Below are 18,546 nucleotides of genomic sequence, written 5' to 3'. Positions count from 1 at the left end.
TTTTTGTAATTAATTATTGCCAACTTTTTTTATTGTTTGAATTATTTATTATCGATATCCTTTTTTAGTCATAGTATTATATTAATCAAGTTTATTGCACCTAATCGAGGAAATGACACAAGTCTCATATCTTTTTATATTAGAAAATTTTTGATAAGGCTCGTAACATAATACATACTACCTATCCAGCATGGATAAAAATTATACATAGTTGCACTTTTACGTGGGGAGGTGGGAATAAAAGCAAAGAATTTTATTAATTTATTTTATTACTATTAGTATTATTATTAATTACTCCACCACCATCTATTTCTCCTTTTTTTTTTTTAATCATCATCACAACCATTTTTATAATCACTTTTTAATATTAAAATAACAACATATTAAATTAATTTACAATTCACAATTTAACTCACCTAATCTATAACCCGAATAATTAAATTTCATTTAATGTAATATTTTTTTAAAATACAATAAAACCATAAAAACGAACACCACTAAGAGCAATCCTTTATTTGATTGCGAAGAGAAACACATGCAATGGATGTGTTCCAGACCAAACAGTGTGCTTTTTTTTTTTTTCGATCTGATAAGAAAAAATAAAAAAAATCTTGCAAGTTTCTATTTTCTCGGGGTTGATAATGTTTCGCGCCTCCTTTCATATTCTTTTCCCATCTTGGCTGTTCAGCTTCTCTCTCTGATTCTGTTTCTTGCCTTGCATTAATACTAACAGAAGACCCTTCTTTCTCTGCTTTCCATAGCCATCCCTTTTTTCTGCTTCACACACACTTCAAGAACCCACAAACACCACCACCATGTACTCCTCCGCAACTGCAACGATCTCCTCCATAAAAACAACCATCTCACCAAACCCTAAACCCACCAAGAAAAACCCATTTTTCCCCTTCGAAAAAACCAAACTTCTTTCTTTCTCCTCCTTCAAATCTCTTAAATGCATCCACTCACCACCTTCAAACCCAAAACCTTCAAATTCCTCACCTTTAACCTGCACAGCAGTCACCTTCTCTCCTTCACAGACAACTGAGCTTGTCCCAAGTAAACTTCACCATTTAATTACCGAGTTCAAGTCCCTCTCTCAACCAATCGACCGTGTTAAACGCCTCCTCCACTATGCAACCCTCCTCTCTCCACTACCAGACTCTTCCCGGGTCGATTCCAATCGGGTCATGGGCTGTACTGCCCTGGTCTGGTTGGAGGCACAGTTAGACAAATATGGTAAAATGATGTTTTGGGCTGATAGCGACTCAGAGATTACAAGAGGTTTTTGTGCTTGTTTAATTTGGGTGCTTGATGGGGCGCTGCCAGAGGAGGTTTTGAAGGTGACAACAGAGGATTTGGCAGCTTTGAATATTGGATTGCATGGTGGAGCGAGGTCGAGAGTGAATACTTGGCATAATGTTTTGGTTAGTATGCAAAAGAGAGTGAGGATATTGGTGGCTGAAAGAGATGGGAAGAAGGATTTTGATCCGTTTCCATCCCTGACTGTTAGTTCTGATGGGGTTCAGGCGAAGGGGAGTTATGCTGAGGCTCAGGTTAGGATTAAACTTTCCAAATTCTCTTCGTATTGATTGGATTTTGTGCAAAAGAGAAAGCAAGTTTGGTGTAGAATTGGACAAATGAGATTAGGATTGTAGAACAAAAGTATTGAAGAGATCAGTAGTATAATTTTTACAAATGTTGGAGACTGCTTATAGTCCCCCCCCCCCCCCCTGATAATCCTTGTAGATCTTGTAGAGTGAATTTGGAGATGATATTTTTAGAGGTTCTGTTATTAAATTTCTCTTGGACTATTCTTGTTCATGTTTAATAAAGGCTCATGATTTTCCTCTTCCTCTTCCTCTTTTTTGTTCTTAATTGTTACTATATTCTTTGTTCTTTTTTCTTTTTTGGGTGAGTCAGATTCTGCCAGGGCATGCGGTTTTCTTTTATAGGTTATAGGCATTTATAAGAGAGATATCTCTGCATTTCTATTCTGGATTAGCAACTGGGAGAGTGGGGCAAGGATTTTAGAATATAAAGATGTATTTAAATGATTTAACTTGGATTAGTTGTTTGTGCTGTTGGTGATAAAATTTCTGTCTTCATTAAAATCCGAAGTTTATTTTAGTTTGATTGCAGGCAAGAAACTTGTTCCCGGATGAATCTAAGGTTCAAGAGATTGTCAATGTATTAAAGGAGAAGAAAATTGGTGTTGTTTCTCTTTCTTACATGGATCCTGAAGTTCAAGGTATCTTGACTGCTGCACAGAAGCACTGGCCTCACATCCACGTATCTGATTCGTTGGTCATGGCAGATAGTGCTGTTGAGATGGCTGAAGGCGGGTGCAAGTTCATCACTGTTTTGGGTGTGGATTTTATGTCAGAAAATGTGCGTGCAACCCTTGATCAAGCTGGCTTTGGAGAGGTATTTCATTCTTGTTGCTCGTTTTTCTTGTGTCGGTTTCCTTTGTCATTTCTTTACTGGTATCAAGCACCCTTTGTTGTGTTTTATATGGATGATGACGCATAAAATGATGTTACTGTAAAACATTCTTGCATCGTATCATCTTTTTGAATTTTGTACACAGAATTACAGATTAACTGTGGTGATGGTGTAACATACCATCAAAGAAATTCATAATTTTCTTACCTCGTGGCATTACTACTACAGGTTGGTGTGTACAGGATGTCAAATGAGCGCATTGGTGGTTCTTTAGCAGATGCTGCATCTACTCCTGCTTAAATGAATTGTCTTGGAACCGCTTCAGGGTCTCCTCCATCTTTGCATGTTATCTACATTAACACCTCACTTGAGACAAAAGCTTACGCTCAAGAGCTTGTTCCTACTATCACTTGTACTTCTTCCAAAGCTGTGCAAAGTATCCTGCAGGTTTGTGGCTGTTACAAGCGTGCTTTTACCTTCCGAATCTTGTAATCCGGTGTTGAGCACCTAAAAAGGTTACCTTTGTTTCTTCTGTTTTTTCTTCTATCCCATTCATCCACAGGCTTTTGCTCAAATTCCAGATTTGAACATACATGGGTGCCAATATTGCAAAATTGTTCCTGCAAATGACTGCGATGACTGATGAAGAAATTGCCAAGATACATCCAGCGCAAAGTGGAGATTCCATTAGATTACTGCTTCCTCGTTTACATTTGAAAGTCCCTTTTTTCTGTTTACTACATGTTAACAAATGATATGATAATATTTTGTAAATACTAATCAGTAACCGAACAAAAAAAAAACAAAAAACTTAAATGCACAAGATACTTGGTCATGAAACAATTATAATCCATCTATAGTTTGTACTTCTTGCATATTGTTCATATAGCTGCACAATAGTTTTTCCTTCGTTCATATGTGATTATATTTATATTATCTATTCTCTCTCCTTTTATCATCGGCGAAAAAAAGAGAAACAATTAAAAAATAGAAAAAATAAATATGAAATCATTATATAATCTTCGAAAGTTTTAAAATCTATTAAAAATTGGAAAGAGAAAGTACAAAAGGCATTAAAAATATGAAAAACATAAAAACAATGTAGATGCTAGTATAAGATCTAGGGAGGTGGATACCGAGAAAGTAGATTAGCCATCATATCTATTATATTTGTTTGTGTGTTGCGTATATGATACAGTCATCATATCTATTATATTTGTTTGTGTGTTGCGTATATGATACACATCCTCTCGTATATGGTGCATTTCACTTTTAATATTGTTCTTCAATTAATCTTCCACCCTAGACATTCGAGTACTTGTACCAGCTTTTTCAGGAGAGAAAGTCATTGATGGAGTTTTACATTAGTGGTGTTTTAAACATTGTTTCAAACTCATCATCACTACTAATAAGTTGTGCTTCACCCTTTTCATGCTCTTCATCAGCATGTATAACCATTTGATCTCTAGACACTCATTCATCATCCTTGTTTAAAGCATATCCCATCTTGACGAGGGTTATAGTGCTTATTTCCATGTTCTTGGAGTACGGGTTCCTATTCCTACCCATGAGCAAAAGATCTTAAAATACTAAAAAAATTATGGTTAGACAAAAATCATAGGGCAAAGACTTTTGCTTTTGATCAATTGCCATAATAAAATTCCTCATCATGATATAGGGCTGGTTAATTTGATGACCTTTATAAAAGTTACTTCATCAAAATGCTTTTTCTAGGGCAAAATATCATGTGCAATGATACGATGAAATAATGTAGGTTGTAAGAGAAACTCCTAGCTTTTATTTTTTACTTTAGGAGCAAAGTCATGCCTACTAGTGTGCATGATCACAACCTCATCATACCCAAAAATCATCAATAGTAGGTATAATTTTAACCTCAAATACTTTAGGTTCTTCCTTACTTATTCCCAAATTACCTAGAGTTTCACAATCAAATTCAATATGTTTGTTCAATAAACTATTTACAATCATAGGTTCCACATTGATCCTCATGTTTGTATAAAAAATCCTAATTAATTTTGAATATGTGGTATTCTTCAAATGAAATAATGCACTTCAACCCATATATTCAAAGATTGTGTCTATACTAAAGCAATTAAATTATTACTTAATCATATCTATAACAATAAATCTATTTGCAAAAGTACTCATAAATCTCTAAATATCATCACCTTGATATGATGTAGATCACTGGCACTTTTTCTTCATGATTTCACATCCCATATATGTTTATTGGATGCTATTGAGCTTTAATCTCTAAGTAATTGACTCCAAATAGGCTTAATTTTATGGATTTTAGGTGAATTTAGGAGAAGAGTCACAATTAAGGTTAAGGTTCCTCTATTTAGAAATTTGGGCTTTTGATGGAAAGTAACAGTTCTATATATACTATCGAGCAATCAGTCTACCGGTTGCTTTGGGTTAAATTCAATTGGTCAACTGGTTGAAACCCAAACTTGAAATTTCCCAATTTTCTCTTTTGATCCTTTCTTTGCACTTAAAATGAGTCATTTTCATATTAAAGTTATAACCAAAAAGCAGAGAAATCAAGGGGTGAAAATATGAAAATTTAAGCAGTAGTTTCATTGCCAATGCTCTAGCTTAACCGGTTAATCCAATTGTGTGAACCAATTGACTGGTTTACATAAAATCAAGATTTTCTTAATTATCTCTTTTACAAGTGTTTTATGAGTCGAAATATATATTTTTGTCCAACTTGTAGACTCAAAAACTAAACCCAACTCAAAACTAAAAATCTTATAAATTTGGTCATCATTTATTTCTCTGACTTAACCAGTCGGCCGGTTAAATTGGTATAATGAACTAGTCGATTGGTTTGTTATTGTCAACGAATTGTTTTTTTAGTAGAATAGATATTTCATGCTAAGAGGGTATGTATTTTATCATTTAAATATGTTTCCAATAATATATACACATATAAATAATATATATCTCAAATATCTTTAGCATCAATAAAGTCTAAATTTCTTAGAATTTTGCAAAAACAATCCTTATTTAAAGGCTTATAAAAATCAATATGTTAATCAATGAACGCACCCAAATAGCTAATCAAATTCAACTTGCTTCCTTTAGATACCACAATTATAAACCAATTATACCATGCAATTTGAAACAAAAAATTTATAGCACTAACATGTAATTTTCTAGGGCAAACTTAAAAAAATGCACAGACACAAAGTATAATATCGAGTCTATTTGCAATTAATTAGAAAAGAAACGATAATACCTTGAAATTTGGTGATTTTTATATTTTTACTATTTTCGTTCATATCAAACTTAATTGATGTGCTATATCTTAACTATGTGGAAGATTTTAATGTACCTATTTTGATTGATGAAATATCATTTATCTCTTGTTGAGCAATCATTATCAAAAAACCATTCTTCATACTTTCTTGATTCCTACACATAAAAATCAAGAAGATATTTTTAGAACTCATACATTTTTTACTCCTTTGTGATTAATGAGGGTTCCTTTTAGAACCCAAGTCAAACCATAAACTTTGTCCTTCTTAACAAGACATGCATAAATCAAATAACCAATAGCTTTACAATAATTTCATTTATGGTTAGGGTCATATGATTGTTTGGCTTTAACAAAATAGTTTTTGAAATACTTTTGATTCTTTTTATATTGATAACCTAAACCTCTTTTGTTAAAAACATATCTTTGAATTGAAAGCATGATTTCTAAAATCTTAGAACCTTGTGTAAATTTAATCAAGGTAGTATTACTATCAATTCAAATAAACATTATTTTCATTTATTTAAAACCTTATTTTCATCTTCAAGTCGGTTAATTATTTTACTATCATCAATTATAATGTATGTTCTCTTTTCCGATATATCTTTTTTAACAAATAAACATATATGAATCTTTTTCAATGAAAAATATTTAGAACTTAGCTTTCTAAATTCATCATACAAAGATTCAAAAGCATCATGCAGCTCATTGTAAGAAAGGTCAGATTCATCATTCAAAAAATATATTTTATTCTCACTTTTGATGGTTATGAAGCACATATTTGTTATATGCTCTTCATCACTTGAGCTAGAGTCTGAATCGTCAGTCCATGCAACTTTTATTACTTTTATGATGATGACTTTTCCTTTTATTTTGAAGAAATGGATAATCCCCTATTATGTGTCCTGTCTTGTTGTATTTGAAGCACTTTAGAAGTTCCTTGCTAGAATCTTCCCTAGTCCTATATTTCATGAAGTTTGAGAATCTTTTGTTTCTTAGTTTCTTCCTCATAAAGCTTTAAAGTTAGCTTATAATTAGTGCAATGTCTTCTTCAATTTCTTTTTTTTATCTTCATCATCATCTTTAATTTGATGAACAATTTTGAATGCCAAATTTCTTTTTTGATTTAATTCTCATTCTTGTTCCTTCATGGCAATTTCATGAGTCATTAGAGAACCAATAAGCTCTTCCAATGAAAGTTTAGTGAGATCCTTAGCTTCTTCAATAGTCGTCACATTTGCTTTCCAAGTCTTCAATAAAGACTTAATAATTTTGCTCACAATATCAGCATTAGTATAAGTCCCTACCAAAAGCATCCAAACTTTTGGTTATATTTATCATTTTATTAAACATATTAGTTATAGATTTATTTGAAAGCATTTTGAATAACAAATTATGAATTCAATTTTCAATAAATTTAATGTTTAAGGATAATATTGAAAAAAATTAATTTAAAAATTACAATAAAATGACATGAGTCAATTCAGGTTAATCTGTCTAACTCATAACTCGAATCATAAGATTATGATAACTCAAGAGAAAGTAAATCGAAACAAATTATGAAGCCAAATTCTCAATCAACTTAGTGTTGAAAGCTAAAATTGAAAAAAAAAATCAATTAAAAAAAACAAAAAAAATTACTCGAGTAAACCTAGGTTAACCCATCAAATTCGTGATCCTAGTCATGAGGCGAGTATAGCCTCATAGAAAATAAACTAAAACAAATTATAAAACCTAATTCTTAATCAATCTAATATCAAATGATGAAATTGAGAAAAATTAATTAGAAAAAGAAAAAAAAACTCGAATCAACCAAGTTAACTCGTCAAACCAGTGGTTTGGATCATGAAACTGGAATAAACTCATAAAATTAAATTGAAAAATAGTTATGAAGCTTAATCATTAATAAATCTAATGTTTAAGGATGAAGTTGAAATTTAAAAATCTTTTAAAAAGATAACATAAAAAAATAACTCAAGTCATCCCAAGTTAACCCGTCAAATTCGGTACTCAAGTAAAAAGATAGATATAACCTTATAAAAAGTAAACTAAAACAAATCACAAGGTCTAGTTCCTAATTAACTCAATGTTGAAGGATGAAATTGATAAAAACAAAAGTCAATTGGTAAAAAAAAAAAGCTCGAGTCATCCGAATTAACATGTCAAATCCGCAATTCAGGTCATAAAACTAAAATAACCTTATAAAAAGTAAATTAAAAAAATTATAAAGTTCAATCTCCAATAAATCTAATATTGAAAGATTGAATTGAAATTAAAAAAAAAAACATAAATTGGAAAAAAACTACCATTCAAGTAAATAATGTCTTGTGAGGATGAGTATAGTATAAATACCTTATATTGTAGGGATTTTATTTTTGTTAACAATATCACCGTTTAATGCGTTGATATATATATATAGTAAAACAATAACTCTCTCTTTAAATACATGAAACGCGGTCATCTCGTCTAATTTATTTTTAATGACAAGTGTGTATTTTTTTTTTAATCGTTTTTTTCTTTGCTCCAACCTCCATGTAAGATTCTCAAAATAAATGCATTTTAAAGTGATGCTATGATTATGATAAATGAATTGTTTATGTGTAAATGACATTTATAAATCACTCATATACTCAGGAATGCAGATAAATATTAAAATCACAATTTCTTGAAATAAATTTATGATAAATTATTTTTTTAAGTAATTAGAAAACTCATATTATAAGCTTAATTTAATAATGCATATTGAATATTTTGTTATAAGATAGAAAAGCAATAAATAAATAAATAAATATCATTTCAAGGTCTTTCAAATTATTCAAAAGTTTATAGCAGTATAGAAGTTCATTTATATATTATTTGATTTCTTATTATTTTTCAATTAACTTCCTTTTTTCCCATAAAATTATGAAACCAAATTATACACTAGTATTTAAAAACAAAAAACAAAAAAAATTAAGAATATTTAAATTTAATATGCATCAATAAAATAAAATATATCATATACCTTCTTTTAAAAAATATTAATTTCTTACTTTATTTTTAAGATAGAAATTTTAAAATTCAATTTTTAATCAATAAAAGAAATTTAAAAATAGGTACCAAGTTGAGAAAAAAAAATTTAGATTAGATATTTTACACATACAATATTTGTTAATATTTCTATTTACATAGACATAATTATTATGATTACAATTACACACAAATAAACTATTAAATGAATGATTATATATAAATAAATCGAATAACTAAAATTATTGCGAGACATGAGACTGGCTTCTAACGAAAGCTATATACAGGAGGCTGAGACTAAACCATTTGTCACGTTAACAATGGTGGATTCTCCTTGGACAATTGCCCACGTAGTCACAAATCACAATTGTCGGTCAAATTAATCCAAGCAACCACAGGAAGGTCACCGCCCTTTTCCAAACAAACCTGAGACTTCATGTCCAAATCCAACTAGAACACTGTTGTGACTTGTCGTTCCAAACAAACTAACCTTCCTCGTTCCATCACTGCTCTGTATCTGTCTTTGTCGCTGTCATCGACAAACAAACGTAAGCAACAAACAACGTCATATCTCTTTCCTTTTAGTTTGTTTTTAATCTATCTATGAATGAATCTATATGTTCTTGACTTTCTGTGATTTTGTTTTTGAGTTTTGTTTACTTTGATGAAACAGGAAGCCAATACTGTTTCTGGGTTCTCATAGTTATCGAAAGAATTTTTGTTTTTCTCATTAATTACTGCTATGGTGAATAGCGTAAGCAACATTAAATTCTGGGTTTATTTATCTTAAGTCGGTGGATGCTGTTTATAATGGATCAGGTCGAACATATTATGGCGTAATTGTTATTAATTTATGATTTTTTTTTTTGTTTTGATTTGGGATTTCAGTGTAGTTTATGGATGGTTAGAATTTTCATGGAAATAGCATCATATGTGAGTCCCAAATCTGCTCTTGATTCTTTTTGGTATTGACAAAGAATGGGTTTTTTATTTGATTAGAGTCTTGGTGCAGTTCAGCTCTTATGTCATTAATTCCATTCAAAAACTTTGTCATTATAAATCTCTGTCTGTCTGATTGCTATCGAGTATGCAGTTAGATATTATAAATTTTAGTGTGTGTTGGATCAGGTAATCTAGGCGAAACTTTAAATTTGTCCTTAACTGCTGTTATTGCTCATCATTTTCATTCAGGCTCTGTTTGAAGAAAGATGAAAGAAAATTAAAGAATGGGAAAATTGTTAGTTTAATTAGGGGCCTTAATCGTAAAACCTGCAAAGTTCTTCTAAGAAAACTTGCATTGGGTAGTAGCCTTAGTTAGAGGATCAATTCAGTGGTTTCATATGGATCCCTTGCAGTTAATAGTGTATTATTTTATGTATCTACCGGTGTTAAATCCTGCATTATGCAGAGTTCAGTGACTCATAACTGGCTCCTCTAGTTCAAAGGTCCAATCTCCTTCATCTGTTTATATTCTCACTATTCATCTTATGGTTAGGCTTAGGGGGTGTGTGGTTGTGGTGCCTGTTTTTCTTTAAGCACAAATTCTACGGTATTATCATTAATTGTGTAGGTGTATATAATCCTCTAGATTCTTTTTATTCAATATTTGAGAGCTGTGAACAGGATTTAGTTTAGTTTATAACATATTGATCATACCATATTTGGCTTCTGTTCAGATGTTAGTAAAAAGAGAGTGCTTGCTGTAATGTGTGTAGTTAATAATGTGTGGGCTTGTGGTATAAAATTACAAGTTAATCAGCAGTTTTTCCTCTACTGGAACTTTTTATTACTCTCAATTAGAGTAAATTATTTGAGAACCATTTAGCTGTATGAGAGGTCATAAAATTGTGTTCGCAGGGTGCATTTTTGTATTTCCATTAAAAACATGTAGCTTTTCCTGAGGGATATAATGGTCTTTTATTCCTGATTTAAGCATTTGAATGCCCTTCAAAGAAAGAAAAAAAAAGCTAAATGCATGCCCCAATTTTGTGTTTTAGATTTTTAGGCATATGACATTTTATATCTAATGGAATTGATTTCTTATACTATGATGTATCTCTAGAAAATCTATGCAGGATAGAAAATTCCTTGATCAGATTATTATTGATTCTATAATATTTTCCATCATACTGTTTATCTGGATATTATGTTTATATAAAACTTTGACTATGTAGTCATATTTTCCTTTGGCACTGGAAAAATGATTTGACAAATTAGTTTTTATATGTTCTGGACATGTGGTTTTTTTAGTTTTTGATTCTGCATACCTGAAAACCTTTAAAACAGCAGTCTGCATTGCTAATTTTTGCAAGATTCAAGAGTGTTGCCTGGTTCTGTATAAGTTTTTTCTTTTGAGTTCTAATGACCCACAGAAGGAAAAAAAAAATCAAGTAAAAGATCACCTACATCTCTATTGTCTGTGACATCCTGAATTCTCTTACAATGATCACAATGGTGGACTCAAGTCATGGTGAACGTGCTTTAGCTATACTGGTTTTTGTATATGCAGCTATGATGGTTCAATTCTTTTGCTTCTTTACCTTTGAGAATTCCCTTAGGGATAGAATTAACTCTCATTATGTATTAAACATGTTTTTTTCTTTATAAATCCATCATAAAAGTTCATGGATAGGATAAGCATATACCACTTGATTTGATGGTTGGATTATATATTTCATGGTTGACCACTGCCCAAAATATATTCTAAGCCTGTGTCATTTTGATCCTGTGGAAAACACACACACCACAACCCTGATGAGTAGAGCATTTACTATGAGATTCCTCCTTACCCATACTGATTCCATTCTCTCTTAATCAATTACTTGGAAGACCTTGGCTGATGATCTATCATCTTTTCCTCTGACAGGGTATCTGTGCTGGGGATGCAATGGGGTCAATAAATGGATTGGTAAATCCACCTGGGAAGCGACCTCTTTTTTCATTTGGTGTAATCTCTGATGTCCAGTATGCTGATATTCCTGATGGTCATTCATTCCTTGGTGTTCCCCGGTATTATCGACATAGCATCCATGTATTGCAAAGGGCAGTACAAAAGTGGAATAACCGCCAGAATCTTAACTTTGTGATCAACTTTGGGGATATTGTGGATGGGAAATGTCCTCCAGGCCAATCTCTAGATGCTGTAAAGAAAGTAAATAATGAATTCCAGAAAATCAATGGTCCTGTTTATCACTTGATTGGCAATCACTGTCTCTACAATCTTCCCCGTGACAAATTACTACCACTATTGAAGATCCAAGGTCTCAATGGCCTTGCCTACTATGATTTTTCACCTAGTCCAGAATACAGAATCGTCGTGCTGGATGGCTATGATATCAGTGCAATTGGATGGCCACAAGGTCATTCTAAAACTTTACAAGCACTAGAATTTCTTGAAAAGAAGAACCCAAATTCAGATAAAAACAGCCCATCAGGATTGCTGGGCCTTGATAGGAGGTTTGTAATGTTCAATGGAGCTGTTGGGAGAGAGCAACTTGAATGGTTGGATGGCACACTTCAGGATGCAACAAAGCTGAAGCAGAAAGTGATCGTTTGTTGTCATCTGCCTTTGGATGTTGTTGCATCATCTCAAGAAGCACTTCTATGGAACTATGATGAAGTAATGAACGTAATCCACCAGTACAATTGTGTCAAGGCTTGCCTTTCTGGACATGATCACAAAGGTGGGTATTCAGTTGATTCCCACGGAGTACACCACAGGTCCTTTGAAGCAGCCCTAGAGTGTCCTCCTGACACAGATGCATACGGACACATCGATGTTTATGACGACAGGCTACTGCTTTTTGGTACCGATAGGATTCAGAGCACCGAAATGTGTTTTAATCCTTAACCTGACTTGTAAGTTTAACATTTTATTTGGTTAAACTGCCATACATTTGTACATTATATTATCCGCATTGGAATAAATAAATAAATTAACAAGCCATGGAAGAGCTCATCATTAAACTCAACTCGGCAATTGTGTTGTGCCTTTCTCCTCCCAAAAGAGGTATGGATGCAACTGTTGATTTCTATCAGTGTCCAAGATTGAATACCCTACACATTTGCGATTAGGGGATGGCTTACTCTTGATGGTCTCTGTTGCTTGTTCTCATTTGTTTATGTTTATTTGTCATGATCGCGCATGCCTGTTGTTACTCCATTGGTGCTTATTTTCAGAACTCAACGTCCTTTATCATCTCCAGACTTGTTGGAGGTATTAGCAGAATAAATAGAGTAATATTTTGGATGATGCCAGAGATGTTTCATTGCGTGCAGATAGAAAATGTGATCACCATCATCCACATCTTCATCATGACGCTTTGTTATTTTTGGTCCACCCTACATGATGTCTTGTCTGCTTTATCTTCAAAATTATGCTAAGCTGTCATGATCATATTCATGTTGTAATTCTTTCTTTATGCTGCTGTTTTTTTTGTTTTTTTATTTTTTAATCTTTCTGGAAATGAAGTGGAAGTCAATGGTTCTCGTAGAGCTATAAAAAATCTGAAGGACTTGTCAAGATAAAATAACCCAGCTGACTCAAACTATCCATTTCAGATATCAGCTGCTCAGTTTTTCATAATAAAGCCACTTTCTTTTCCTTGTTTCCCCACTACAAAGTCCAGATTTCCTACGAGTTCATGAAAATATAAAAAGCTCAACACAAATTTAAGAAAATAAAACATGGCAACAACTACTTGCAATACTATACGGGCTTATTGTCTGATACGATATCTGCTACCCTGTTCACTTCACTGAGACCTCTTGGACTTTCTCTTCTCGATGTAGAAGAAAACAAGCAAGGACACAACAGAGAAGACACTAAAGCAAATTGAGCAAACATCCATTGCCATGTGGCGGCCGGTGATTGATTCCACTTGAAACAGATTTGTGGTCTTGTGTGCATCTGTTGTTTGCCCGTAAGCCACCTCGCTCTCATCGGCGTCATAGGCATAGGCACGTATGAAGTACGTGGCAGTGGGCACGTCACGTTGAACAGTCCACTCGAGGGATTGGAAGGTCTTGTTGGCAGAGTTGTAAGGCCTGGCGACGATCTTATGCTGGCAAGTCCTGTCCTTCTTTATGCGGTCTACAGTTTTTCTCCAGGCGCGGTCTACTTGGCTAATGGGCGCGTAGCATAGTTTGACCTTGATCGTCTTGTAGGTCGAGTCAGTCCCGGCTGCGAGGGTTTGGTTTAGCCCCCATGTCACAGTGATCTTGTCTACACCACCTTTCAACACTGCAAATTTTATTTATAATGAGTTATTTATTATCATGATTAAGATAAGAAAAAACGATAAACTTCAAGAAAAAACAGGAAAAAAAGAGTAAATTTAAGAACATACATAAACTCGTGGATTATGATTTTAAAAGGAAACCCGATTATGAACTCTACAAACCCAACAATTTAAATATATTGTTGAAGTTTTATTATTATTTTTTCCTTAATTTTTGACATGATGAATATCCAATGAAGCACGCGGCCATCAAACGCGTAAACGCTGACAAAATCTGACCTTGTTAATTAATAAAACCTACAAGATGGTGTTCTATGGCTATTTATCTAAATCAGACAGAGAAAGAAGATGGGCTGTGAGAACTGAGGAGTTGCAAAACAGAAAGAGCAAAGAAGAAGACAGTTTTTTGGGGTTGCGTTACCTTGTCCTGATGTTGGTGAAGCCGTGACTGCAAGAGTTTTTTGCAGAGAGGAGAAGAGAACAGCTTCATAGCAAGGCAGTAGAGAGCAAGAGAGAACAAGGGATGCCAAGAGAAGACGACGTGCTGCCATTGGTATAGAACTGAAGATACTCTTTTCTTGTACAAAAGCAGCAAAAGTGGCTACGATCCCACTAAAACAGAAGGTATGATACTATAAAGTGGAGACTGCTCGGCTTCCTTATATAATACAAGGCCAGACAAAATACAGTAAGATCTTTTTTCTTCATGGGAATAGAAAAGAGTTTTACTTATTAGACAGATGACCCTTAACACCAGGAAAGGGTGGGGTTAACGAAAGAGTTCTTGGGATGGATATGTTATGAATATTTTTGTTCATGCAGAGTTTATATTCTTCAACATGCTCTTAATTCTTTTAAAATGTATGCTTTTCATTAGAAAAAACATTCAAATAATTTCTTTTTATTTTTTAAAATTCATTCTTGACATCATTATAAATATACCGCCAAGCAAGGAGTAATTTAGAGGGTGGAAATCCATGGTGGATGGTGAGAAGATTGGTATACGTATGCAGGACTTTTCATTCTTCGTAGACTTTTTGTAAATGGACAATTTCTACGGTCTGGGTTGCCCCCTAGCTTCTCGAAGAGATTAGACGAATCAAGGAAAGTTGCTGATCGAGGGAAAAGCCAAATAGAATGGATGTGGAAAGGAAGAGGAAACTGGTAAAGCTCAGTTATTATACGAGATGGCCTTCTTGTCCCTGGAATTTTATATTATATAATTGCTGTTTTTTTCTAAGTATTTTTTATTTGTAAAATATATAAAAATAATATTTTTTATTTTTAAAAAATTATTTTTAACATTAACACATTAAAACAATAAAAATATATATAAAACATTAATTTTAAATAAAAAATAAAACATAAAACACGGTTTCTAGTCTCGATGCGCCCGATACTAATTTTCCCTGTAGTATGAATCAAAAATTAATTTTAACATAAAAAAAATACGTTGCTATTTTTAATTTTAAAAAAAAACTATGAAAAATCTCATATTTAAATTGAAAACTTGAAATGCATGTTTAATAATTAAACTAATTAATAATCATAAGCATTAATAAATACTAAAAAAATCATTGAAGATAACCAAAGAGTATACATAAAGTTGACTTGGCTCTATGATGTTGCCTCATGTATTGGTGTTGCCTCAATGTTATAATCCCATTAAATAATCAAAGTAAAAATTGAATTAGATTTTATAAAATAATATATAATATACGAGTTTTTGTTTTTGGAAAATAAATATTTTTATTAGTTAATTTATTGTTCTCTTTTTTTATTTTTTTATTATGTATTATTATGCTTCTCTATTTTTTTAAGGAGTGGTTTTCCTATTTTATATTTCATATTAAATATTACGAGAATTTTATAGTTTTTTTTTTTAAGGAATGGTTTTCCTATTTCACGTTTGTGCGACGGGATGTTTATCTCATTGCACTACTACAGCTGTGTTTGTTTTAAATTAATTTTTTTATATTTTTAAATTATTTTAATATATTAATATTAAAAATAATTTTTAAAAATTAAAAAAATATATATATTATTTTAAAATATTTTTTAATAAAAAATACTTTAAAAAATAACTTTTATCATGATATCAAATATACTCTTCACAAATATATATACATGTGTGTGTGTGTAAAATTGGGTTTAAAAGGACCGACTGCAAAAAAACTAAACTTGACCCCAAAATTCTTTTCTTGACCCAAGAAAAAGTGCTTAAGCTTGCCCCCAGTAAATCATTTTGACAAATTTTAATGTGGTGCACCTGATTTTGACTTGAAAATGATGGTCTAAGCCAATTTTATTAGGAAGTTTGATTTTAACTGTAAAAAGATGATTTTGACCGTGTTAGACTGATTTTAATCACTTTTGATTCTATAAATCTGATTTTAGGCTGTTTATTTCTTGAAAAGTAATTTTTAAAAAATTACTTTTTAAATTTTTCAGTTAAAGAAAAATTTAACTTGATTTCTAGGAAAGTGTTTTTCTTTTATTTTGGGCAGAAAACACTTTCCGAAAGTTGTGAAAATTTTAAAAATATCATATTATTTGCTGATTATATTAAATTTGATCCTCAAACTTTTAATTGATATATATATATATATATATATTGTTTTGAATATTTGTTTTTCAATTTCATCACTTAGAATTTAATTTTTATATTAATTTTGGTCCTCATTTTTCTAATTGTTATTTTCTTTTCCCTTATCATTTTTTAATTGAAATTTTTTATCTATCAAATTTGGTCCTCACTCTTTTGATTGTTACTTATTTTATTTGAAATAATTTATGAAATTTTTATTATTATTATTTTAATTTCTTCATCTTTCAATTTTTTTATTATTTAGATTTGATCTCTATTATTTTAATTATTATTTATTTTATTTGAGATAATTTATGAAATTATATTATTTTTCAATTTTATTCTCATTCAGCTTTTTAATTTGTAAGATTTGTTCCTCATTATTTTAATAAACTTAAAAAAATAAAAATTAATAAGTTATTTTTCAGTTTATTTTTCATGATATAACCAAATACTGGAAAGTGTTTTTCAACTTATTTTACATTACACTACCAAACATCAGAAAATAATTTACTTTTCCGGAATTCATTTTCCCGGAATTCACTTTCCAAAAAAAAACTATTTTTCAGCAAACAAACAGGGCTTTGGTGTTGTGGTTAAGTTTTTTACGGGAATCTCAATTTTTGACCTGACAACTCTGTTTTTTATGGAAAAAAAATTACTTTAAAAAAATCAATTTTTTTTTTATGGGTGTGGAAAAAATTATTATTTTTCTTTTGGGGTAAAAAACAGGTTACTTAGAGACATGTGTTATTTATGTTTTTTTTTTTTTGTAAGGGTATAAAAATTGATTTCATTTCCGCTTGAGATAAAAATGAGTTTTTATTTTTATTTCTTACTATCTCACATAGATTCCTTCTTCAGTTGTCTCCGTCAAACCAAACATTACCATAATAAACGTATTAATGGATGGAGCAAATGTTCCATGGCTTGGTGGTTTGGTGTGGTATTCTAGCTAGCTGCAATTGGTACCAACAACAGCAGCTCCAACGAATGAATGGGACCATATTAGCGATGTAACGTCATCAAAATAATAATAATAATAATAATAAAAGAAAAAACCCTCAAAGTATAGTTTTAGTTAAGAGTTTAGCAATTTAATCTTAAGTAAATGGTTTTAAATAGGCAGCAATTAATATATTTAATCTTTAACTTCACTCAAAGATTAAATTTGATGGACCCATTTATAAATAATATGTGTATAATTTTTTGTGTAAACTCAAACATTGCCTAACAATTTAAAAGAAGAAATACACATGTTTCTCTTTTACAAGCCCTGCTCAAGTTTCTTCTTTTTTCTTAGCTATTAGCCTTGCAAAAACAAAAACAAAACGAAAACGAAGAAAGTTTAGAAAGAAAAAAATAAAAGGGCAAGGAAGCAACATACTTTGCAAGACAACCTAGTAATATTTTTTGGCCATCTTATTGATTTTATATTCAATTGAAGTCGGGGCTAGCATATTGTAGTTTTTCTTCTCATCCGAGCTCAATTGAGGCTTGATGTTTACTTCATAGGGAGGAACCCTCCAATAATAAAAGCAGCTCTAGATTGGCTACAACCCTTCTTTAGGATTGAATGTTTCATTCAATCTTACAACCAGCTATCTCCTCCTCCACTTTTTGACAAGCGTTGGCTTCCTAGACAATGTGTTTTTCATGGCATCACTGTTTCTGTTGGTAAAGGTAAAAAAACCAATACATGTTATTGCTACCATTGATGTCAGCAACCAATTAGTAGCAATTTCTAAAGACATTAACTATAGGTTCGAGCCCGATGTTGCTACTCTTGTGCACAGGAACTAGTGCTGGAAGAGATCCCGGTTGCGCACTTATCTGCTCCAATCTCCATCCATGCACCGATGTCCTCCGCCTTGGCTTCTTGGTCGGTGCCCCCTCTTTCAAATGTTGTCACGGTCTTCGAATAGTCAAAAAGGTTAAGATCATCCTTGGGAAAGAAACAACATGTCATTGTGTCAGAGACTGCA

At 31.8% G+C, this 18,546-nt stretch overlaps 2 protein-coding genes and 1 pseudogene across 4 annotated transcripts; 2 read left to right on the top strand and 1 right to left on the bottom strand.

The window, feature by feature from the left end:
- The first annotated feature begins 533 nt into the window (after positions 1-533).
- Positions 534-3,285, top strand: LOC133678311 (quinolinate synthase, chloroplastic-like; annotated as a pseudogene).
- Positions 3,286-9,029: 5,744 nt separating this feature from the next.
- On the top strand, positions 9,030-12,705 carry LOC133678756 (manganese-dependent ADP-ribose/CDP-alcohol diphosphatase-like). 3 transcript variants are annotated; one of them, XM_062101244.1, is made up of 3 exons: positions 9,030-9,282; positions 9,408-9,488; positions 11,601-12,705. In XM_062101244.1, the coding sequence occupies exons 2-3, from the start codon at positions 9,477-9,479 to the stop codon at positions 12,582-12,584; spliced, it is 996 nt and encodes a 331-aa protein (XP_061957228.1). In that variant the 5' UTR covers positions 9,030-9,282; positions 9,408-9,476; the 3' UTR covers positions 12,585-12,705. The 3 variants fall into 3 exon arrangements, with proteins under 3 accessions (XP_061957228.1, XP_061957229.1, XP_061957227.1); XM_062101245.1 differs by lacking the exon at positions 9,408-9,488 and having other exon boundaries at positions 9,031-9,282; XM_062101243.1 differs by lacking the exon at positions 9,030-9,282 and having other exon boundaries at positions 9,416-9,553.
- Positions 12,706-13,258: 553 nt separating this feature from the next.
- On the bottom strand, positions 13,259-14,782 carry LOC133678757 (high-affinity nitrate transporter 3.1-like). Its single transcript, XM_062101246.1, has 2 exons — positions 14,396-14,782; positions 13,259-13,976 (listed from the first exon to the last, which is right to left on the bottom strand). Exons 1-2 carry the CDS (start codon positions 14,523-14,525, stop codon positions 13,489-13,491), a joined length of 618 nt encoding a protein of 205 aa, XP_061957230.1. The 5' UTR covers positions 14,526-14,782; the 3' UTR covers positions 13,259-13,488.
- Positions 14,783-18,546: the final 3,764 nt, after the last annotated feature.

The sequence above is a fragment of the Populus nigra genome, chromosome 18 (genome assembly GCF_951802175.1).
Source record: "Populus nigra chromosome 18, ddPopNigr1.1, whole genome shotgun sequence".
NCBI lineage: Eukaryota > Viridiplantae > Streptophyta > Magnoliopsida > Malpighiales > Salicaceae > Populus > Populus nigra.
This window is presented reverse-complemented; position numbering and strand designations above follow the sequence as displayed.

Coding starts and splice junctions, on each gene's coding strand:
- LOC133678756 (XM_062101243.1), top strand. CDS start 9,533: ATGCTGTTTATAATGGATCAG. Junction 9,554..11,600: donor TGCTGTTTATAATGGATCAG/GTCGAACATATT, acceptor TTCCTCTGACAG/GGTATCTGTGCTGGGGATGC.
- LOC133678757 (XM_062101246.1), bottom strand. CDS start 14,525: ATGGCAGCACGTCGTCTTCTCTTGGCATCCCTTGTTCTCTCTTGCTCT. Junction 13,977..14,395: donor TTCACCAACATCAGGACAAG/GTAACGCAACCC, acceptor TAAAATTTGCAG/TGTTGAAAGGTGGTGTAGAC.